This window comes from Heptranchias perlo, chromosome 11 (genome assembly GCF_035084215.1).
Source record: "Heptranchias perlo isolate sHepPer1 chromosome 11, sHepPer1.hap1, whole genome shotgun sequence".
Lineage (NCBI taxonomy): Eukaryota > Metazoa > Chordata > Chondrichthyes > Hexanchiformes > Hexanchidae > Heptranchias > Heptranchias perlo.
In genome coordinates, this window is record NC_090335.1 from 21,186,172 (window position 1) to 21,208,117 (window position 21,946).

At 41.9% G+C, this 21,946-nt stretch overlaps 1 protein-coding gene across 1 annotated transcript in view; it reads left to right on the forward strand.

The window, feature by feature from the left end:
* The window catches only part of LOC137327159 (histone-binding protein RBBP7), a 32,312-nt gene extending 10,616 nt beyond the window's left edge, over positions 1-21,696 (forward strand). The window contains exons 5-12 of the mRNA XM_067992679.1: positions 622-737; positions 1,134-1,294; positions 2,714-2,840; positions 3,045-3,122; positions 15,827-15,903; positions 18,851-18,908; positions 20,379-20,489; positions 20,705-21,696. Of these exons, the coding sequence (XP_067848780.1) occupies positions 622-737; positions 1,134-1,294; positions 2,714-2,840; positions 3,045-3,122; positions 15,827-15,903; positions 18,851-18,908; positions 20,379-20,489; positions 20,705-20,773 (797 nt within the window). The 3' untranslated portion in view covers positions 20,774-21,696. The remainder of the gene's footprint in view (positions 1-621; positions 738-1,133; positions 1,295-2,713; positions 2,841-3,044; positions 3,123-15,826; positions 15,904-18,850; positions 18,909-20,378; positions 20,490-20,704) is intronic.
* The last annotated feature ends 250 nt before the right edge of the window (positions 21,697-21,946 follow it).

Consider the following 21,946-nt stretch of genomic DNA (forward strand, 5'->3'; position numbering starts at 1 on the left):
GGACATGGCTAAGGATAATGATGGAAGAGTCTGAGATATTGGCTGATAAATATGACTGAGTACAACTATATCAGCCTGTGGTTTGACTAGTCTGAGAGATGGCTCTTCCAATTTGGACACCAGCCCTTCTTGCAGTCGTGCTTTAAAAATTTGTAAATTAAAACCAGGCAGCTATCCATTTATTTTGACTGAATTGTTTTACCTTTGGAAAAACATTTTATCTTGCTGTAGAAATAATGCTGTCTAGACATTGGGTTCCTAACATATGTAACACAAGCTTCAAATTTCCTTTGTAGTTTCCAAAATATGCTTTCCTTGACTAAATACAAAACATTAAATCAATTTTCACTTACTACTTGTTTTGTATTGAAATAGTTTGAAATTGGATCATGAACAAGAGCTAACATTCTCTGAATAGTCCAAATAATTGCCATCTTGTTTTTTGTTTAAAACATTTAGAAATTTTGCAAGCATACAGTCCTAAAATACTTAGAGACATTGACTTTAACCATACACATTGTTCCAATCTCGCATGACCTGTATACATTTGAGGATTTGGTAAGTCAAGGGTGAGCAAAATAGTGGGCTTATTGTAATGAGCTGATCTTTTGTTTGAACTAGATCCAAGTGGTGAGTGTAATCCAGATCTGCGACTACGTGGTCACCAGAAAGAAGGATATGGCCTCTCCTGGAACCCTAATCTAAGTGGCCATCTTCTCAGTGCCTCTGATGATCATGTAGGTGCACATATTGTTTATATTTGACCAGTCAAATGTAGTACAGTTGCCAGCACTTGAACATTTCGCACGGGATGGTTTAGGCATGCACTGTTATCAAAACTGTAAACACTTGGTTACCAATGTAATCTATCCAGTAAACTCGATTGTAAAATGCACTCAAATCAATAAGCCTCAAGATTTTAAGAATTGCCATGTGATTCAAAAGAAATTCTAATTATCATTTACCCTCTGAGTAAGCCTGATTTTTGTCTCAACTATTAGATAGACAGATCTTATCTTTTTTTCACATTTTGCAATCTAGTTGTTTTAAGTTTGCAGACTGGTAACAATTGAGAAATTTTCTACAGCAAATGGGCATTATTACTAATTTAAATTCTATATATTTTTCCACAGACTATCTGTCTTTGGGACATTAGTGCAGGTCCAAAAGAAGGAAAAATAGTAGATGCTAAAACAATCTTTACAGGCCACACTGCAGTTGTAGAAGATGTCTCCTGGCATTTATTGCATGAATCCTTGTTTGGATCTGTGGCTGATGACCAGAAGCTCATGATGTGAGTACAAGATAAAATGCCAATGTTAGCTCAAGTAGCAAGACTAACCATATAAGCAACAGGAAAGTCTGATATTACTTCCTGTAGACCAGAGATATTCACTAACTTTTCATTGAGGGCTATAATCCCAATATCTATCTTTTTCTCTTTATAATATATATCCTGACTCTGGCAACATCTCAGAGCTGGCAGGCTGTGGATGGCAGCCCAGAGACACATGGAGCAGCACATCTGCTGAGGGCTACAGGTGAGGGAGAGGGGACCACAAGTGACCACATTATGAATACCACTGCTGTAGACTAATAGCAGCTGTTTTGTGGGCAGCATTGTCTCAAGTATCTTAATATTTACCAGTGGTAATCATTCTGGTCTGCTATGGTACCATATAATGCATGTTCTCATGCGGTAAGCAGAGTTTTGCAGCGACTAATCTTCATGTTCATTTTTTCATTCTCATAACTTTTTTAAGTTCTTGGTTACAATAATGTCTAATGCTTCATGAAGAACCAGTACCATTTTATACTATAGCCATAAATAGATTCAGGTACCTGCGGTTACATTTTAAAACCTGAATAGTGATTTGAGGATTGTGGGCCTCTATTAGAGGCAGGTTCACAAGTTGGCATCAGTTAGCTTGCTAGATTTTCAGGTGAGTAGGGTGCGTTTTCTTTTTACCCCCGATTGTCTCGGTCTCTTTCCTGAAGGTGTGGCTCATGCTGGTACCTCACCCTAATGGCCATTCTTCATGCGTGAGTCTAGCAGGTGAGTGTTAGCGGGTGACTTGATCATGGAGGGCATTACAACTGAGCCTGATCTGTCGTCACCTGATTCCCCTGCACATGCTATCTGGTGACTCGTGGCTGGAAAGTGCATCGGGAACAGGAATCCTCGATGTGCTTTTTTTTCTCTTCCCTAACCAAGGTCGCAGAGACCAATTGTAGCATCCAATGAATTGCTTGAGAACAGCTAACTCCGTAGACTGGGAATTGAACCTGAGGCCTTTTTCTATGTATGACTTGGTGCTAACTAGTTAGTGCCTCGACCTCCATTGGGGTTAAATTAAAGGTTTGGGGGAATAAAATTAGTCACATTAAAATCTATTTTCGTTTTGCCTATTAGCACCTCAATATCCAGTGATTAATCTGTTCATCAATTAAAATGTTATATGTAAAATGAAAGCTGGAAAGTAGCTGGTGCACATTTTGGACAAAACTTGAACTAGCCTTGTTTAATATAACGGCTGTGTAACTTGTGAGAATAGTGAGAAGTGGCCCTGTTTATATTATTGCTGAGATTTCAGAATGATAAAGATAAGTTGCCTTATGTTTGCTGTGTTTTTTTTAAACGGAACCTCCAAAAAAGTTGTCCAATAGCATTTTTAGCTTTTGTCTAAACCCTCATATAACCTTTGTTTTTCAGCTGGGATACCAGGTCAAATAACACTTCAAAACCAAGCCACTCAGTGGATGCGCACACGGCTGAAGTCAACTGTTTGTCCTTCAACCCATACAGCGAATTTATCCTAGCAACTGGCTCTGCTGACAAGGTTAAAACTTCTTGGTTTCTGTAGCAACCTTATCAAACTTGTACAGTTCATGTACTATGTTTCTATAAGTTTCCTTGCAATAGTTCTGTGATCTTGAACTGTTTACTAAAAACAATGCTGTGTTTATAGATATGTGTTAAAGCATTGTGGCCATGTACCGAATCTCTTCCTGAGATATATTTGTAACTTTTACGTTATCTCTAGACGGTGGCATTGTGGGACCTTCGAAATCTAAAGTTAAAGCTCCACTCCTTTGAGTCGCACAAGGATGAGATCTTCCAGGTGAGCAGTATTAGATTTACTTAGAGATTGAGAACTGCTTAATTCAGTGAATGTTTCCATGATCTATTTAGGAGCCCTGGCACACTAGGTCTGTCTTCCTGTTGTATTGCTGAGTTCATTTTTTTCTCCTAGTTTCCACCCATAAAAACCACGGGAAGTAAATGCATCCTATTGGAGGTATAGGAGGAAAAACTCTATTTTTAAAAGATCTAGTTTCCACTCCTTTTTAATGGTTGTAGTTATTGTTCATCTGTACTCCTTTTTAAATTGTTTAAAAAAAGAATTGGGATTGTGTATGGCAAAAGTGGGTCTGCATCTGAAAATGTCATTCACTTAAAGATCCAGTCTCCCCCAAATTCCAAATTGGGAATTCCTGGGACTTGCTCGAATTTCTTTTACATTTGTTGATGCCTCAGCTATGTGGTTGAATAATTTTTGAAATCTTAAAAGAATGATAGAGTAAGACTTAATAAAGGCTTTAGAGTTGTCATGGTGATAACCTAGAAATTGTGATTGGCGTGCTATGCAGGGGTTATTTTTTGATTATAGCAGTGCTGGTTTGCACATAATTTTGCTGTTTTCTTTCTGTGAACTAAAATGTGAAATATATCTCCCACACAGTAGGTTAGCCAATGAAAAAGAAGCACTAATCCTCTCCGACTTGCCTCCTAATTCCATTTCAGTAGTGTGAAGGCAAGCACAGATGGTTACAGCACAATTATTGGAGAATTGGGCTTTGCAAAGCGAGAGGAAGTGAATTTAGTTGTTGTAGAGAGGGCCGGCAGGTGCACTGGAGAACTGAAGGAGTGGATGCACATGCTAAATTGTCCTAATGCCCTCCAAAGAATCTCCTGGTGCACAAGGAATGGGATACAGTGGTAGAAAACAGGCAGCACTAGTGACCACTGTCCCGGATGTGGCTAAGCCAAATGCAGGGCCCTTACGATGCATAGCACAAGGAGATCTAGGGTCACCAGAATCCCAACAGGCTGTTGTGAAACCCTGCAGCCAGACGGCCAGCTTACATACCTCTTCCACTTAATAGAAATAGTACATTAGGTGTTAGACATCATACACAACCAGCACAAAGGGCAAGCACCAAGGCAAAATGCTCATAATGATTCAGTAAATTGTGTACTCTTTATGTATACATTGTGCTGGAAGTATCTTTGTGAATGTGTAGAATAATGCAGCATCACAAATGAGCATTGAGGATAGAATCATATAGCACAGGAAGCAGGCCATTTGGCCCATCGTGTCTGTTACTGCTCTTTGAACGAGCTATCCAATTAGTCCCACTCCCTTAGCCTCTTTCCCCATAGACCTGCACATTTTTGAGGATAGTGGAAGAAGTGCTGAGGCCGGTGATACCGAAAATGTTTTGGGCCAGTTTGATAATGTGGATAGAAGGGTATCATCCCGAAATCTCATGGTATCAAATCAAACATGGGCAAAGAAACCTCCTGCTGATTACCACCTACTGTCCTCCCTCAGCTGATGAAACAGTCCTCCTCCATGTTGGGCAGCACTTGGAGGAAGCACTGAGGGTAGCAAGGGCACAGAATGTACTCTGGGTGGGGGACTTCAATGTCCATCACCAAGAGTGGCTCGGTAGCACCACCACTGACCAAGCTGGCCGAGTCCTGAAGGACATAGCTGCCAGACTGGGCCTGCGGCAGGTGGTAAGCGAACCAACACGAGGGAAAAACTTACTTGACCTCGTCCTCACCTGTCACAGATGCATCTGTCCATGACAATGTTGGTGGGAGTGACCACCTCACAGTCCTCGTGGAGACGAAGTCCAGTCTTCACACTGAGGACACCATCCAATGTGTTGTGTGGCACTATCACCGTGCTAAATGGGATAGATTCAGAACAGATCCAGCAGCTCAAAACTGGGCATCCATGAGGCGCTGTGGGCCATCAGCAGCAGCAGCAGAATTGTATTCCAGCACAATCTGTAACCTCATGAACTGGCATATTCCTCACTCTACCATTACCAACAAGCCAGGGGATCATCCCTGGTTAAATGAGGAGTGTAGAAGAGCATGCCAGGAGCAGCACCAGGCGTACCTAAAAATAAAGTGCCAACCTGGTGAAGCTACAACTCAAGACTACATGCATGCTAAACAGCGGAAGCAACATGTTACAGACAGAGCTAAGCGATTCCACAACCAACGGATCAAATCAAAGCTCTGCAGTCCTGCCACATCCAGTCGTGAATGGTGGTGGACAATTAAACAACTGACGGGAGGAGGAGGCTCTGTAAACATCTCCATCCTCAATGATGGCAGAGTCCAGCACATGAGCGCAAAAGACAAGGCTGAAGCGTTTGCAACCGTCTTCAGCCAGAAGTGCCGCGTGGATGATCCAACTTGGCTTCCTCCCAATATCCCCACCATCACAGAGGCCAGTCTTCGGCCAATTCGATTCACTCCACGTGATATCAACAAAAGGCTGAGTGCACTGAATACAGCAAAAGCTATGGGCCCCGACAGTATCCCGGCTGTGGTGCTGAAGACTTGTGCTCCAGAACTAACTGCGCCTCTAGCCAAACTGTTGCAGTACAGCTGCAACACTGGCATCTACCTGACAATGTGGGGAATTGCCCAGGTAGGTCCTGTCCACAAAAAGCAGGACAAATCCAATCCGGCCAATTACTGCCCCATCAGCTTATTCTCAATCATCAGCAAAGTGATGGAAGGTGTCGTCGACAGCGCTATCAAGCGGCACTTACTCACCAGTAACCTGCTCACCGATGCTCAGCTTGGGTTCCGCCAGCACTATTCTGCTCCAGACCTCAATACAGCCTTGGTCCAAACGTGGACAAAAGAGCTGAATTCCAGAGGTGAAGTGAGAGTGACTGCCCTTGACATCAAGGCAGCATTTGACTGAGTATGGCACCAAGGAGCCCTAGTAAAATTGAAGTCAATGGGAATCAGGGGGAAAACTCTCCAGTGGCTGGAGTCATACCTAGTACAAAAGAAGATGGTAGTGGTTGTTGGAGGCCAATCATCTCAGCCCCAGGACATTGCTGCAGGAGTTCATCAGGGCAGTGTCCGAGGCCCAACCATCTTCAGCTGCTTCATCAATGACCTTCCCTCCATCATAAGTTCAGAAATGGGGATGTTCGCTGTTTGCACAGTGTTCAGTTCCATTCGCAACCCCTCAGATAATGAAGCAGTCCATGCCCGCATGCAGCAAGACCTGGACAACATCCAGGCTTGGGCTCATAAGCGGCAAGTAACATTTGCACCAGACAAGTGCCAGGCAATGACCATCTCCAACAAGAGAGAATCTAACCACCTCCCCTTGACATTCAACGGCTTTATAATCGCTGAAAGCCCCACCATCAACATCCTGGGGGTCACCGTTGACCAGAAACTTAACTGGACCAGCCATATAAATACTGTGGCTACAAGAGCAGGTCAGAGGCTGGGTATTCTGCGGCGGGTGACTCTCACCTCCTGACACCCCAAAGCCTTTCGACTATCTACAAGGCACAAGTCAGGAGTATGATGGAATACTCTCCTTGCCTGGATGAGTGCAGCTCCAACAACATTTAAGAAGCTCGACACCATCCAGGACAAAGCAGCCTGCTTGATTGGCACTCCATCCACTACCCAAAACATTCACTCTCTTTACCACCGGCGCACTGTGGCTGCAGTGTGTGCCATCCACAGGATGCACTGCAGCAACTCGCCAAGGCTTCTTCGACAGCACCTCCCAAACCCGCGACCTCTACCACCCAGAAGGACAAGGGCAGCAGGCATATGGGAACACCACAACCTGCACGTTCCCCTCCACGTCTCACACCATCCCACCTTGGAAATATATCACTGTTCCTTCATTGTCGCTGGGTCAAAATCCTGGAACCTCCTTCCTAACAGAACTGTGGGAGAACCTTCACCACATGGACTGCAGCGGTTCAACAAGGCAGCTCACCACCACCTTCGCGAGGGCAATTAGGGATGGGCAATAAATGCTGGCCTTGCCAGCGATGCCCACATCCCATGAACGAATAAAAAAAAACTGAGGGGCAGCTCTGGCACTTTGTAAAATGTATCTTCTATTAGTGCCTGTCGTATCAGTATTCCAGGCTGCGCTAATGTTTCAGTAGCTACTTCCTTGTTTTCATTGGCTCCCTTCTGGATTCTGCTCTTCCTCCATTGCTAAATCTCTTTGCAGAGCAAAGTTATGGACCATGCAGGACATAACAAAGATCCTGGGGATCCTGCAGAGGGTTGTACAGCATTGCGCCCCCTGATCTGTCCAGACATCTTAAGCGTTGCTGAAAAATTATAATGAAATGCTCAGTAATGATCCTGGAGGTTCCACGCGCCTTTTGTTGCTACTGCAAAGGGCATCATTAGCCAGGGCCAAAGATGGTAGACTTCGTCTTTTAGGAACTGTGCTTCCACTCTACCGTCTCCATAAGACCTTAAGAGATAGGAGCAGGAGTAGGCTATTCGGCCCCTCGAGCCTGCTCCGCCATTCAATGAGATCGTGGCTGATCTGATTTTTACCTCAACTCCACTTTCCTGCCTTTTCCCCATATCCTTTGACTCCCTTGCTGATCAAAAATTTGTCTAACTCAGCCTTGAATGTATTCAATGACTCAGCCTCCACAGTTGTTTGGGGTAAAGAATTCCAAAGATTCACGATCCTCTGGGAGAAGAAATTCCTCCTCATTTCTGTCTTAAATGGGCGACCCCTTATTCTGAGACTATGCCCCCTAGTTTTAGATTCCCCCATGAGGGGTAACATCTTCTCAGAATCTACCTTATCAAGTCCCCTCAGAATCTTGTATGTTTCAATAAGATCTCCTCTCATTCTTCTAAACTCCTGTATGTTGACTTCTTGTGTTTCATGTATGAGGACACCCAGATCCCTCTGTACCGCAGCGTTTTGTAGTATTTTTCCATTCAAATAATATTTAGGGGGATGGGAACCTTAGCGGGGAGTCAGAAGGGAGTAAACTTGAGAGCAGCAAGAGAGGGGAAGACCCAGGGGAAATTTACAATACAAATAGTACAAACAGTTGTTCAAGAACAAGTGAAAGGGAAAAGTGTAGAGCAGCAGAAAGAAAGTGTACTTTAGACACTACAGATAAAGTGAAAACTAGAAGGCGTAAGGCGATTAACCCAGCATCAAAGTTGAAGGTCAGGCTAAGGTATGTGGCCCAACTTAGAGTTCTATATACAAATGCACGGAGTATAAGGAATAAAGTAAATGAACTACAGGTTCAAATTCAAATTGGAGGGTATGACATGATAGCTATTACTGAGACATGGTTGCAGAATGGTCAGGATTGGGAACTAAATATACTGGGTTATAAGGTCTACAGGAGAGATAGGGAAAATGGAAGAGGGGGAGGAGTAGCCTTTGTGATTAGAGATGAAATCAATTCAATGATAAAGGAGGATATAACAAGAGGTAAGCAGCCAACAGAGACCTTATGGGTTGAATTGAGAAATAGGAAAGGATCTAAGACTACTGTGGGAGTTGTGTACAGGACCCCTGGCAGCAGCTCTGAAGTGCTAGATTGTATAAATGCAGAGATTAGACAAGCGTGTAAGAAAGGCATAGTGGTCTTAATGGGGGACTTTAACCTTCACATAGATTGGGAAAAGCAGACTAGCAACTGTCAGAAAGGTAGTGAATTTCTTGAGTGTGTCCGGGATAGTTTTCTACAGCAGTATGTCCTAGAGGCAACAAGTCGGCAAGCCATACTAGATTTAGGAATGAGTAATGAACCAGATTTGGTTAACAGCTTAACTGTGCGTGAACATTTATCCAATAGCGATCATAACATGATCGAGTTCAATGTAGTGTTTGAAAGGGAAAAAGGGAATTAGCTGCTAAGATTCTAGACTTGGGTAAGGCCGACTTCAATGGGATGAGACAGAGACTGTCCACAGTAAACTGGGCAAATCTGTTAATGGGTAAAACGACTGATGATCAGTGGGAAATGTTTAAAGAAACATTTAACGAGATACAGAACCGGTTTATACCCCTGAGGGGCAAGAACTCTACTTGCCAAAAAAAAGCAGCCATGGACAACTAAAGAGCTAAGGGACAGTATAAGACATAAGGAAAGGGCATACAAAAAGGCAAAAGATTGGCACAGATCCTGGCAAATGGGAAAGATACAAAGATCAACAAAGGGTCACAAAACAGATAGTAAGATCAACAAAAAGAGAGTATGAAAAGAAACTTGCAAGGGATATCAAAATCATTGTGAAGAACCTTTATAGTTATATTAGCAAAAAGAGGGTGGTCAGGAGCAGTGTTGGCCCCTTAACAACTGAAAGTGGGGATATTGTCATTGACAATGGGGAAATGGCGGACATGTTGAATAATTACTTTGTGTCAGTATTTACGGTAGAAAAAGAGGATAGCATGCCGGAAATCCCAAGAAAACTAATATTGAATCGGGGACAGGGACTTGATAAAATTAACATAAATAAAGCAACAGTAATGAAGAAAATAATAGCACTAAAGAGTGACAAATCCCCAGGACCAGATGGTTTCCATCCCAGGGTTTTAAAGGAAGTAGGGGAGCAGATTGCAGATGCCCTAACTATAATCTTTCAAAGTTCTCTAGATTCAGGAACTGTCCCTCTGGATTGGAAAATTGCACATGTCACTCCGCTTTTTAAGAAAGGAGAGAGAGGGAAACTGGGGAATTATAGACCAGTTAGCCTAACATCTGTTGTGGGAAATTGCTGGAGTCTATAATTAAGGATAGGGTGACTGAACACCTCGAGAATTTTCATTTAATCAGGGAGAGCCAGCATGGATTTGTGAAAGGTAGATCGTGTCTGACAAACCTGATTGAATTTTTTGAAGAGGTGACTGAAGTAGTGAACAGGGGAATGTCAATGGATGTTATTTATATGGACTTCCAGGAGGCATTTGATAAGGTCCAACGTAAGAGACTGTTAGCTAAGTTAGAAGCCCATGGAATCGAGGGAAAAGTACGGACTTGGTTAGGAAATTGGTTGAGCGAAATGTGACAGAGTAGGGATAATGGGTGAGTAGTCACATTGGCAGGATGTGACTAGTGGAGTCCCGCAGGGATCTGTCTTGGGGCCTCAATTATTCACAATATTTATTAACGACTTAGATGAAGGCATAGAAAGTCTCATATCTAAGTTTGCCGATGACCCAAAGATTGGTGGCATTGTAAGCAGTGTAGATGAAAACATAAAATTACAAAGCGTTATTGATAGATTAGGTGAATGGGCAAAACTGTGGCAAATGGAATTCAATGTAGACAAATGTGAGGTCATCCACTTTGGATCAAAAAAGGATAGAACAGGGTACTTTCTAAATGGTAAAAAGTTAAAAACAGTGGATGTCCAAAGGGACTTAGGGGTTCAGGTACATAGATCATTGAAGTGTCATGAACAGGTGCAGAAAATAATCAATAAGGCTAATGGAATGCTGGCCTTTGTATCTAGAGGACTAGAGTACAAGGGGGCAGAAGTTATGCTGAACTATACAAAACCCTGGTTAGACCGCACCTGGAGTACTGTGAGCAGTTCTGGGCACCGCACCTTCGGAAGGACATATTGGCCTTGGAGGAAGTGCAGCATAGGTTTACTAGAATGATACCCGGACTTCAAGGATTAAGTTACGAGGAGAGATTACACAAATTGGGGTTGTGTTCTGTAGAGTTTAGAAGGTTAAGGGGTGATCTGATCGAAGTTTATAAGATATTAAGGGGAACTGATAGGGTGGATAGAGAGAAACTACTTCCACTGGTTGGGGATTCTAGGAGTAGGGGGCACAGTCTAAAAATTAGAGCCAGACCTTTCAGGAGTGAGATTAGAAAACATTTCTGCACACAAAGGATGGTAGAAGTTTGGAACTCTCTTCCGCAAACGGCAATTGATACTAGCTCAATTGCTAAATTTAAATGTGAGATGGATAGCTTTTTGGCAACCAAAGGTATTAAGGGATATGGGCCAAAGGCAGGTATATGGAATTAGATCACAGATCAGCCATGATCTTATCAAATGGTGGAACAGGCACGAGGGGCTGAATGGCCTACTCATGTTCCTATAATATTTTGCTTTTTTATTTTTCCTCCCAAAGTGGATGACTTCACATTTTCCCACATTATATTCCATCTGCCAAATTTTTGCCCATTCGCTTAACCTGTCAATACCCCTTTGCAGACACGTTGTGTCCTCATCGCAACTTGGTTTTCCATCTATCTTTGTATCATCAGCAAATTTGGTCACAAGACACTCTGTTCCTTCATCCAAGTCATTGATTTATATTGTAAATAGTTGAGGCCCCGGCACTGAGCCCTGCAGCACCCCACTAGTTACAGATTGCCGTTTTGAAAATGACCCTTTTATCTCGACTTTGTTTTCTGTTAGTTAGCCAATCCTCTATTCATGCCAGTATATTACCCCCAACACCATGAGCTCTTATCTTGTGTAGTAATCTTTTATGTGGCACCTTATCGAATGCCTTTTGGAAATCCAAATATACTGCATCCATTGGTTCCTCTTTATCCACCCCGCCCGTAACTTTCTCAAAGAACTCTCATAAATTTGTCAGACATGATTTCCCCTTCATAAAACCATGTTGACTCTCCTTGATTGTATTATGAGTCTCCAAATGTCCCGCTACTACTTCCTTAATAATGGATTCTAGCATTTTTCCAATGACAGATGTTAGGCTAACTGGTCTATAGTTACCTGCTTTCTGTCTCACTGCCTTCTTGAATAGGGGTGTTATGTTTGCGGTTTTCCAATCCGCTGGGACCTTTCCAGAATCTAGTGAATTCTGGAAGTTTACAACCAATGCATCCACTATCTCTGTAGCTACTTCCTTTAAGACCCTTGGATGCAAGCCATCAGGTCCAGGGGACTTGTCAGCCTTTAGACCCAATAGTATACCTATTACTTTTTCTCTAGTGATGATTGTTTTTAGTTCCTCCCTCTCGTTTGCCCCTTGATTTTCTACTATTATTGGTATATTATTAGTGTCTTCTACTGTGAAGACAGATATAAAATATCTGTTCAATTCCTCTGCCATTTCCTTGTTTTCCATTATTATTTCCTCAGTCTCATCCTCTATGGGACCAATGTTTAGCTACGCTCTTCCTTTTTATATACTTGTCGAAGCTTTTACTTAGTTTTTATATTTCTTGCTAGTTTACTCTCATAATTTATTTTCTCCCTCTTTATTATTCTTTTAGTCATCCTTTGCTGGTTTTTAAAGTTTTCCCAATCTTTGGGCTTACCAGTAATCTTTGCCATGTTATGCTTTTTCTTTTAACCTGATACCATCCTTTACTTCCTTAGTTAGCCATGGTTGGTTCACCCTTTTTGTGGAGTCTTTCCTCCTCACAGGGATATATTTTTGTTGCGATTCATAAAATATCTTTTTAAATGTTTGCCACTGCTTATCCACCATCATACCATCTAATCTGTTTACCCAGTCCACTTCAGCCAATTCTGCCCTCATTCCTTTACAGTTGCCCTTATTTAAGTTTAATACAGTACTTTCAGACCCTAGATCCTCACTCTCAGAATTACACATCCAGTTTATCATGTTATGATCACTGCTTCCCAAGGGATCCTTTACTTTGAGATCATTGATCCTGTTTCGTTACCCATTACCAAATCCAAAATGGCCTGTTCCCTGGTTGGTCCCCCGATGTATTGGTCTAAGAAACAGTCCCTAATACGTTCTATGAACTCCTCCTTAGGGCTATTTTTGCCAATTTGATTTGTCCAATCTATGTGAAAGTTAAAATCGCCCATGATTATTGCATTACCTTTTTTACAAGCCCCCCCCCCTTATTTCCTGATTAATATTTTGCCCTACAGTGTTGCTACTATTAGGGGCTCTATAGACTACTCCCACCAGTGATTTCTTTCCCTTGCTATTTCTTACCTCCACCCAAATAGATTCGACATCTTGATCTTCTGAGCCAAGATCATTTCTCACTATTATACCATTTTCATCTTTTGTTAACAGAGCTACCCCACCACCTTTACCTTCCGAAATATTAAATAACCCTGAATATTTAGCCCCCAACCTTGGTCACCTTGCAACCACGTCTCTGTAATGGCCACAAGATCATACCCATTTGTTTCTATTTGTGCCGTCAATTCATCTATCTTATTACGGATGCTGCGCGCATTCAGATAAAGAACCTTTTAATTTTGTCTTTTTACCATTCTTTCCTACCCCGGCCCCATTTGCTAGTGCACTCTTGTGTTTGTACGTTCTGTCCCTTCCTGACGCACTCTGTTTATCATTACCCCCATCACTTTCCTGTACTACTTCCTTGTCTTTTCTCTTTATCAATCTAAACTTCACCCCACCTGAGTGCTCCCCCCACTTTATTTACTTTAAAGCCTTCTCTACCGCCCTAGTTATTCGGTTTACCAGAACACTGGTCACAGCATGGTTCAGGTGAAGCCCGTCCCAACGGAACAGCTCCCTCTTTTCCCCAGTACTGGTGCCAGTGCTCCATGAATCGAAACCCACTTCTCCCACATCAATCTTTTGAGCCACGCATTCATCTCTCTGACCTGATTTACCCTGTGCCAATTTGCTCGTGACTCAGGTAATAATCCGGCGATTATCACCTTTGTGGTTCTGCTTTTTAATTTAGTCCCTAGCTGCTCAAACTCCCTCAGCAGAACCTCTTTCTTGGTCCTACCTATGTCGTTGGTACCTATGTGGACCGCGACAACTGGATCCTCCCCCTCCCACTCCAAGTCTCGTTCAAATAAGTCTGGCACAGATTGATATAAAATCAATGCATTTTGGGTGCTGCTGGGGAACTGAGTATTGATCTGCATGACTGCTCTGATGATCACATGACCACAGATTGGCTGGTTATTGAGAGTAAACCCCATCCTGTTTATATAGTGCCACAGCATTTTTGGAGGGGCCCAAATAGCTATATGGGTGCAATTGATAGCCCTGTGTACTCCTGGGAAGATAGCAGTATGACACAGCAATGTTGTCCTCCCAAACTACTGCTAATGCTTAGTGGTAAATGCTATTTAGGTGTTTCCCTTCTGAATAAAACATCAGTCATCTTATGCCTTATCCAAAGCGTAGAATCTTTCAGCTGCAAACTGGGTGACACTGCAGATGTCACCAGCACTAGCTTAGAAATGGCTTGACACTTTGCATCCAATGAATTATTTTTGAAGTGTAGTCAGTTATGTGATATAGGTAAACATAAGGTATACATTCAGATGCATAAAATCCTTTGTGTGAAAACTAGTCCAATCACATTGTGAAGCAGTTCTGCAAACATAACTAGGACATGACTGGAAAGAAAACTAACTTCTCTTGTCTATTGACACCCCTGGAATTTATCCTCCTGGTTAGTGATTTTAATAATTCTGGCCTTTAGTTGGAATCTTTGCTGTTATAAAATGTAGTTTTGTTAGAAAACCTAGCCTGGTTGCTATCTTTCCTTCTCTCCCCGAGAAGCAAAGTTAAGATTTGAAGCTCAGCATGGGGAATACTCTGTACAAACCCACAGCCGACCATGATGCAGCAGATTGTAGCATCAGTGTAATGTGCATCCTATCAATAAGGGTAACTTTATATAGTTTGTTTGTTATTCCACTGTTCGAGTAGGTGGGGTGGAGTTGTTAATGCAAGGAATTAATGGGGGGGAAAAAAATCTCTCTGGCTCCCATGCTCGCTTCTGTGTAATCCTATTAAAGTGTCTCTTTATGAACTATGAGTAAAAATAGAATGATGTGTTTTACTCCTCCCCCACAACCCCAACTTCTTTGTGACTAGATCACTTTATGACTAGATCATCTGAACATATTGCATCAAAATAGTTTGACCTGTAGAATTGCTTGGGTGACTTGAAATCAATAATGACATGCCTGTATAAGTTCTGCAGTAGGTTACTATTAAAATACACATGGACATAGAATCCTAGAATGATACAGCACAGAAGGAGGCCATTTGGCCCATTGTGCTTGTGCCGGCTCTTTGAAAGAGCTATACAATTAGTCCCATTCCCTTTCCCCATAGCCCTGCAAATTTTTCCCCTTCAAGTATTTATCCAGTTCCCTTTTGAAAGTTATTATTGAATCTGCTTCCACCACCCTTTCAGGCAGTGCATTCCAGATCATAATCTTTGCTACATGGACTTCAGTGGTCTGCTAGAATCTCCTTCTATTTGACACCAATCAGCCCAAGTAATATAAATTATTGTAATTGTTTTAATTTCTGTGCTTATGGAATTGCTGTGCCATATGTGTAAGACAGGAATTTTGAAAGTTTGTTATCTGCCAATTCCCATCACCAGCCAGTGGGATCTCCCTCCATTTTGGAGGTTCTACTGTAGTTCCTTTATTTTTACTAGACATGTTTTGTCAGTTCTCATCTAGAACTGTAACTGCACCCTAAGTCTGAAATCTATTTGTAACCTGAAAAGGACCCACTGAAATGTTTTGCTACTCTTTGTAATTTCTTATCTGTGGATAATAATTTTAACAAACTTTAATTTCACCAAGTGGGTCTGACCACTTATTTCTACAGTATTTGCGCATAATGAATAATATGTTTCAAATTGCATATTGACACTGTATATAAAACAGTGCTAATAACTTTTCTTTATGACTGTTTTCTTCCCACAGCCCACCAGAAAATACAAAAATGGTGCTGAAATGCCTGATTTATTTTTCTAGGTGCAGTGGTCTCCACACAACGAAACTATCCTTGCCTCCAGTGGTACAGACCGTCGCCTCAATGTGTGGGATTTGAGGTGAGAAGAATTTCTTTCTATTTCCTTTCCAGTTGGCGGTTTCTTTTTCCTAAAGCAGCGAGCTTATCTAGCATCATGACAATATTAATGTGTTGGAAGGCTGGTAGTATTAATTTTAGTGTGTAGCTGCTGAGTTTTTGCAAAACAAAATTTCATTTATGGCTTTCTTGGATAATCTGTTTAACATGTATAACAACTTAAATATAATTTGTAGCCTAGAAGTACATAATTGCGACTGCTATTACTACCTTCTGCGCAGATTGAAATTGCTGGGTTTTGCAAATGATTGAATGGAAGTATTTTCTTAATACAAATCTGTGTGTATGTTTTAATTCTCAAGTTATTCAGGCCAACAGAAGATAATGTGGGACAAAATGCATTAATAGTTATTAAACTAGTGTATCTCCTGTGATGTTTCTCACGGTGAGTTGAAGGATATCACAGAGATTTGTGGGAGATTGCAAAGTAATTGGACTGTGGTTTTATTTTGGTTCAGGAACCAATCATGAGCATGACAGCTTTATTTGTCCCTGAGAAACACTTGTAGTGTGACTGTTGCTATATATTAGTATGTTAATAAAGATATTAGATATAGACATTAGAGAACTGGTTGGTTTCATGACCAATTTTGTATGGTAATTCTATTTGATATTTAACTACTGCACAATCGAAGATGGTTCGCCTGTGTTGTCAGATGATATTCTCAAATCGAGAATTGCATAGAATTTACAGCACAGAAACATGTCTATGCCGGAGTTTATGCTCCACACAACCCTCCTCCCACCTTACTTCATCTCACCCTATCGACATATTCTTTGATTCCTTTCTCCCTCATGTACTTATCTAGCCTCCCCTTAAATGCATCTATGCTATTCGCCCCAACCCCTCCATGTGGTATCAAGCTCCACATTCTCACCACTCTGAGTAAAGAAGTTTCTCCTGAATTCTTAATTGGATTTATTATCTTATATTTATGGCCCCTAGGTTTAGACTCCCCTCACATGTGGAAACATCTTCTCCACGTCTATCCTATTGAACCCCTTCATAATATTAGAGACCTCTATCAGGTCACTTTTTTTATTCGTTTGTGGGATGTGGGCATCGCTAGCGAGGCTGGCATTTATTGCCCATCCCTAATTGCCCTTGAGAAGGTGGTGGTGAGCCGCCTTCTTGAACCGCTGCAGTCCGTGTGGTGAAGGTTCTCCCACAGTGCTGTTAGCAAGGGAGTTCCAGGATTTTGACCCAGTGACCATGAAGGAACGGCGATATATTTCCAAGTCGGGATGGTGTGTGACTTGGAGGGGAACGTGCAGGTGGTGTTGTTCCCATGTACCTGCTGCTCTTGTCCTTCTAGGTGGGAGAGGTCGTGGGTTTGGGAGGTGCTGTTGAAGAAGCCTTGGCAAGTTGCTGCAGTGCTTCCTGTGGATGGTACACACTGCAGCCACAGTGCGCCGGTGGTGAAGGGAATGAATGTTTAGGGTAGTGGATGGGGTGCCAATCAAGCAGGCTGCTTTGTCCTGGATGATGTTGAGCTTCTTGAGTGTTGTTGGAGCTGCACTCATCCAGGCAAGTGGAGAGTATTCCATCACACTCCTGACTTGTGCCTTGTGGATGGTGGAAAGGCTTTGGGGAGTCAGGAGTTGAGTCACTCGCTGCAGAATACCCAGCCTCTGACCTGCTGTTGTAGCCACAGTATTTATATGGCTGGTCGAGTTAAGTTTCTGGTCAATGGTGACCCCCAGGATGTTGACGGTGGGGGATTCGGCGATGGTAATGCCGTTGAATGTCAAGGGGAAGTGGTTAGACTCTTTGTTATTGGAGATGGTCATTGCCTGGCGCGAATGTTACTTGCCACTTATGACCCCAAGCCTGGATCTTGTCCAGGTCTTGCTGCATGCGGGCTCGGACTGCTTCATTATCTGAGGGGTTGCGAATGGAACTGAACACTGTGCAATCATCAGCGAACATCCCCATTTCTGACCTTATGATGGAGGGAAGGTCATTGATGAAGCAGCTGAAGATGGTTGGGCCTAGGACACTGCCCTGAGGAACTCCTGCAGCAATGTCCTGGGGCTGAGATGATTGGCCTCCAACAACCACTCCCATCTTCCTTTGTGCTAGGTATGACTCCAGCCACTGGAGAGTTTTCCCCCTGATTCCCATTGACTTCAGTTTTACTAGGGCTCCTTGGTGCCACACTCGGTCAAATGCTGCTGTGATGTTAAGGGCAGTCACTCTCACCTCACCTCTGGAATTCAGCTATTTTGTCCATGTTTGGACCAAGGCTGTAATGAGGTCTGGAGCCGAGTGGTCCTGGCGGAACCCAAACTGAGCATCGGTGAGCAGGTTATTGGTGAGTAAGTGCCGCTTGATAGCACTGTCGACGACACCTTCCATCACTTTGCTGATGATTGAGAGTAGACTGATGAGGCAGTAATTGGCCGGATTGGATTTGTCCTGCTTTTTGTGGACAGGACACGGGCAATTTCCCACATTGTCGGGTAGATGCCAGTGTTGTAGCTGTACTGGAACAGCTTGGCTAGAGGCGCAGCTAGTTCTGGAGCAGAAGTCTTCAGCACTCCAGCCGTGATGTTGTCGGGGCCCGTAGCCTTTGCTGTATCCAGTGCACTCAGCCATTTCTTGATATCACGTGGAGTGAATCGAATTGGCCGAAGACTGGCTTCTGTGATGGTGGGGATATCGGGAGGCGGCAGAAAAGATTCTGTCTGTTCAGTCTTTCCTGGCAGTCGTATCCTCTCCGTTCTGGTATCATCTTTGTAAATCTTTTTTGCACTTTCTCCAGTGATTCTATATCCTTTTTGTAATGTTCTCAGACTTGTTCTGTGAGGCAGATTAATACAGCCAATCTTTTGCAGTAGTCAAGGTGCAAGATAAATTTCAGGAGTATTACAACTCATAAGTTATTTTTGTACATTTTTTTTTGCAGTAAAATCGGTGAGGAACAATCAGCAGAAGATGCAGAGGATGGACCTCCAGAACTACTGGTAGGTCTCTCTACAGGATATAGCAACTAGGAGCATAGGAATAGGAGTAGCCCATTCAGCTCCTTGGGCCTGCTCCAACATTCAATCAGATCATGGCTGATCTGTACCTCAATTCAATTTACCTGCCTTTGCTCCATATCCCTTGATACCCTTACCTAACAAAAATTTATCATCTTATTGAAAGCTCCAATTGTCCCAACACCCACAGCCTTTTGAGGAGAGTTTCAAATTTCTTCTACTTTGTGTGAAAAAGTGCTTCCTGATGTCCTTCCTGAATGGCCTAGCTCTGATTTTAAGATTGTGTTCCTTTGTTCTTGACTGAATTCAACAGTGATGGAAGTGATTTCATAAAGCAATCTGATCTCCTTATAATGCAAACTGTAGCTGTGAATTTTTAACCAATTTTAAATGTGTAATATCACAGATCAGTTTAAATTCTTCTGTTCCTCATGGAATTTTGTTATCCTTTCCTCGTGAAAGTATGGTGTAAACAGATATGTCTGTAACTATTAAATTGTCACATCAGTACTTGTTAATAAGGTTTGAGCCACCCAGGTTCAGTTTGAATCATTAACATTTCAATATGTTATGGAGTGGCAGGGCAAGGTTGCACATGTTTCAGCATAGACATTTCAGCGCTGAAGGAGACCATTCATGCCTCTGCTGGTGCTAGCTCCTTAACTGAAACTCTTTAATTTAACTTCCCTATTGTCTTCCCCTCCCCCTCCCCCTCCATATCCTTTTATGTTTTTAAATATTTATCCAATGCCCTTTTAAATTATATGTTACGGACTTTACCTCAAAAGCCATTCCATGTTCAATAAGCCTCGGGGGGGGGGGGGGGGGGGGGGGGAAATCTTCTAACTTCCTCCTTTGTTCTTCCAGTGATAATCCGGAGTCTATGCCTCCTCATTTATCAATTTGCCAACGATTGGAAACAATCTTTCACTATTGTCTCTTTCAAACCTTTTAATAGTTTGGAAATCTCTCTTAACTTGCTTCCATTATGTAAAAAAAATGTACAAGCCTTTCTTAACTATAATCTCTTATTCTTAGTATAATTCAAATGAATCTTCACTGTGCCCTTTTCCTTTTATAATAAGGATACACAAAATAACACAAGACAAGATCCCGCAGGTAGTAATGAGATGATTGATCGGTTAATCTGTTTCTCATAGTGTTAGTTGAAGGAGCAATGTTGGCCATGACACTGGGAGAACTCACTGCTCTTCGTGGTTTGGGATCTTCTAACGTGCATCTGAAACACTAACCTCTCATCAAAGGATAGAATCTCTAATAATGTAGCACTGGAGTGTTAGCCCAAACGAAGAGGTGAAAATGAGCTGATTTTAATGTGTTGTGTTTGCAACCACCATCTATGATTGGCCAAGAGTGGTGTTGCAGTCCAAAAAGTTTTGTTGTGTATGTATACTTGTCTGCTTTTCTAACAACCTTGTTTCTTCCTGGTAGTTTATTCATGGAGGGCACACTGCAAAGATTTCTGATTTCTCCTGGAATCCCAACGAACCTTGGGTAATCTGTTCTGTATCAGAAGATAATATTATGCAAGTTTGGCAGATGGTGAGTTGGTTTTACTGGTCCAGCTGTAGGGGTTCCAAGAATTTTGATCCAAATAGTGAATGTCTTGGTCTCTTCCCTCAAATTTTCAATGACTTTCACATATTTTGCTTTAATTGCAGCAATAGTATATGCAATTTAGTTATATTATGGTTAAATTACATAAATTTCTAAATATGCTGTTATATCATGGCTTGATTGTGATTTTTCTCTTTCAGGCTGAGAATATTTACAATGATGAAGAGCCGGACACGCCTGCCTCTGAACTTGAGAGTCAAGGATCATAAGCCCTATTTTGAAAACACCACTCGAAAAGGGGTCTGAAAAAGATTTAAACTGATAATCCTAATACAGCTGTTTTCCAAGCAGTCTTTTCCAGTAAAGTGCTGGGGCTTGTATATAAAAAGCACTTGTGCAAATTCTGATGTGCAACTCCTGTTAATTTTCAGCGAGTGTCGTACAGAAATTTGGGAAGTGTTTTGAGAATGCAATGCCTGATTTATACAGTAGTATGTAATTGTGTTCCTTAGCATGTATAAAAGCTTATTGATAGCTGCTTGAAAGCTTAAGCACAAATTCTGTATACTTGTGTGTTGCGGTAATACGTAATATACAGCCTGACCCTGAAATGTGATTGGTAGCAGGGGCATTGATTCAGAGTATGCATGTCACTGGGTTCCAGTGGAAGAGAGTTAAAATTAATAATGTCTCTGCGAAGCAATGTCATCTTCAAACTCTTGACAAGAACTTTTGTTATCTAAAGTGCATGTTTCAGGACTTGGAATTCTTTGCTTTTCTACCTTCTGCCCATGACACACCAACACGCACGCAGTAGTGGTTTGAAGTACCATTGATTTTCCAGCATGTGCTGCTAGTGCACAGCATCTATGCCCACAACTCTGGAATGACTGTGTGGCATTCATTACATACCATAATGGGAACAAAATATTTACACTTGTTTTATAGTGTAATCCAGCATATGGTAAAGAAATGCTGCTGCAGTCTTCAAAGGGTTAAGAGCTGACTTTCATGTATGTGGCATAGGTTTCTTAACACTCTTGAGGCTCTGATATGGTTGTGTGCATTTAAGAATTCCTGTAGAAATTTGCTTCTCCTGTATTTTCCTTTTTATTGTTTAAAAACTGCATTTTATGCACACTGTAGAGCAAGGGTATACAACACAATAAACCTTTTGTAATAATTTTTAAAACTTAGCCGTGCTTTTTAACATGTACACATGAAAGGCAGAAACTGATCAACAGTATGTGTATTAGAAGTTAATTTACAGATTGATTGTTAATCTGCTATGAATGAAACTTATGGTTACATATGAGTATAAATTAATGTTACACTGGAGTTTTCAATTTCTCTGTATTCTGTCATAAAGTACAAACGGAGTGTATACCAGATCCTGTTATTTTGCACCTGTTAACAGGCATCAAAAACTACTTGCATGCAAA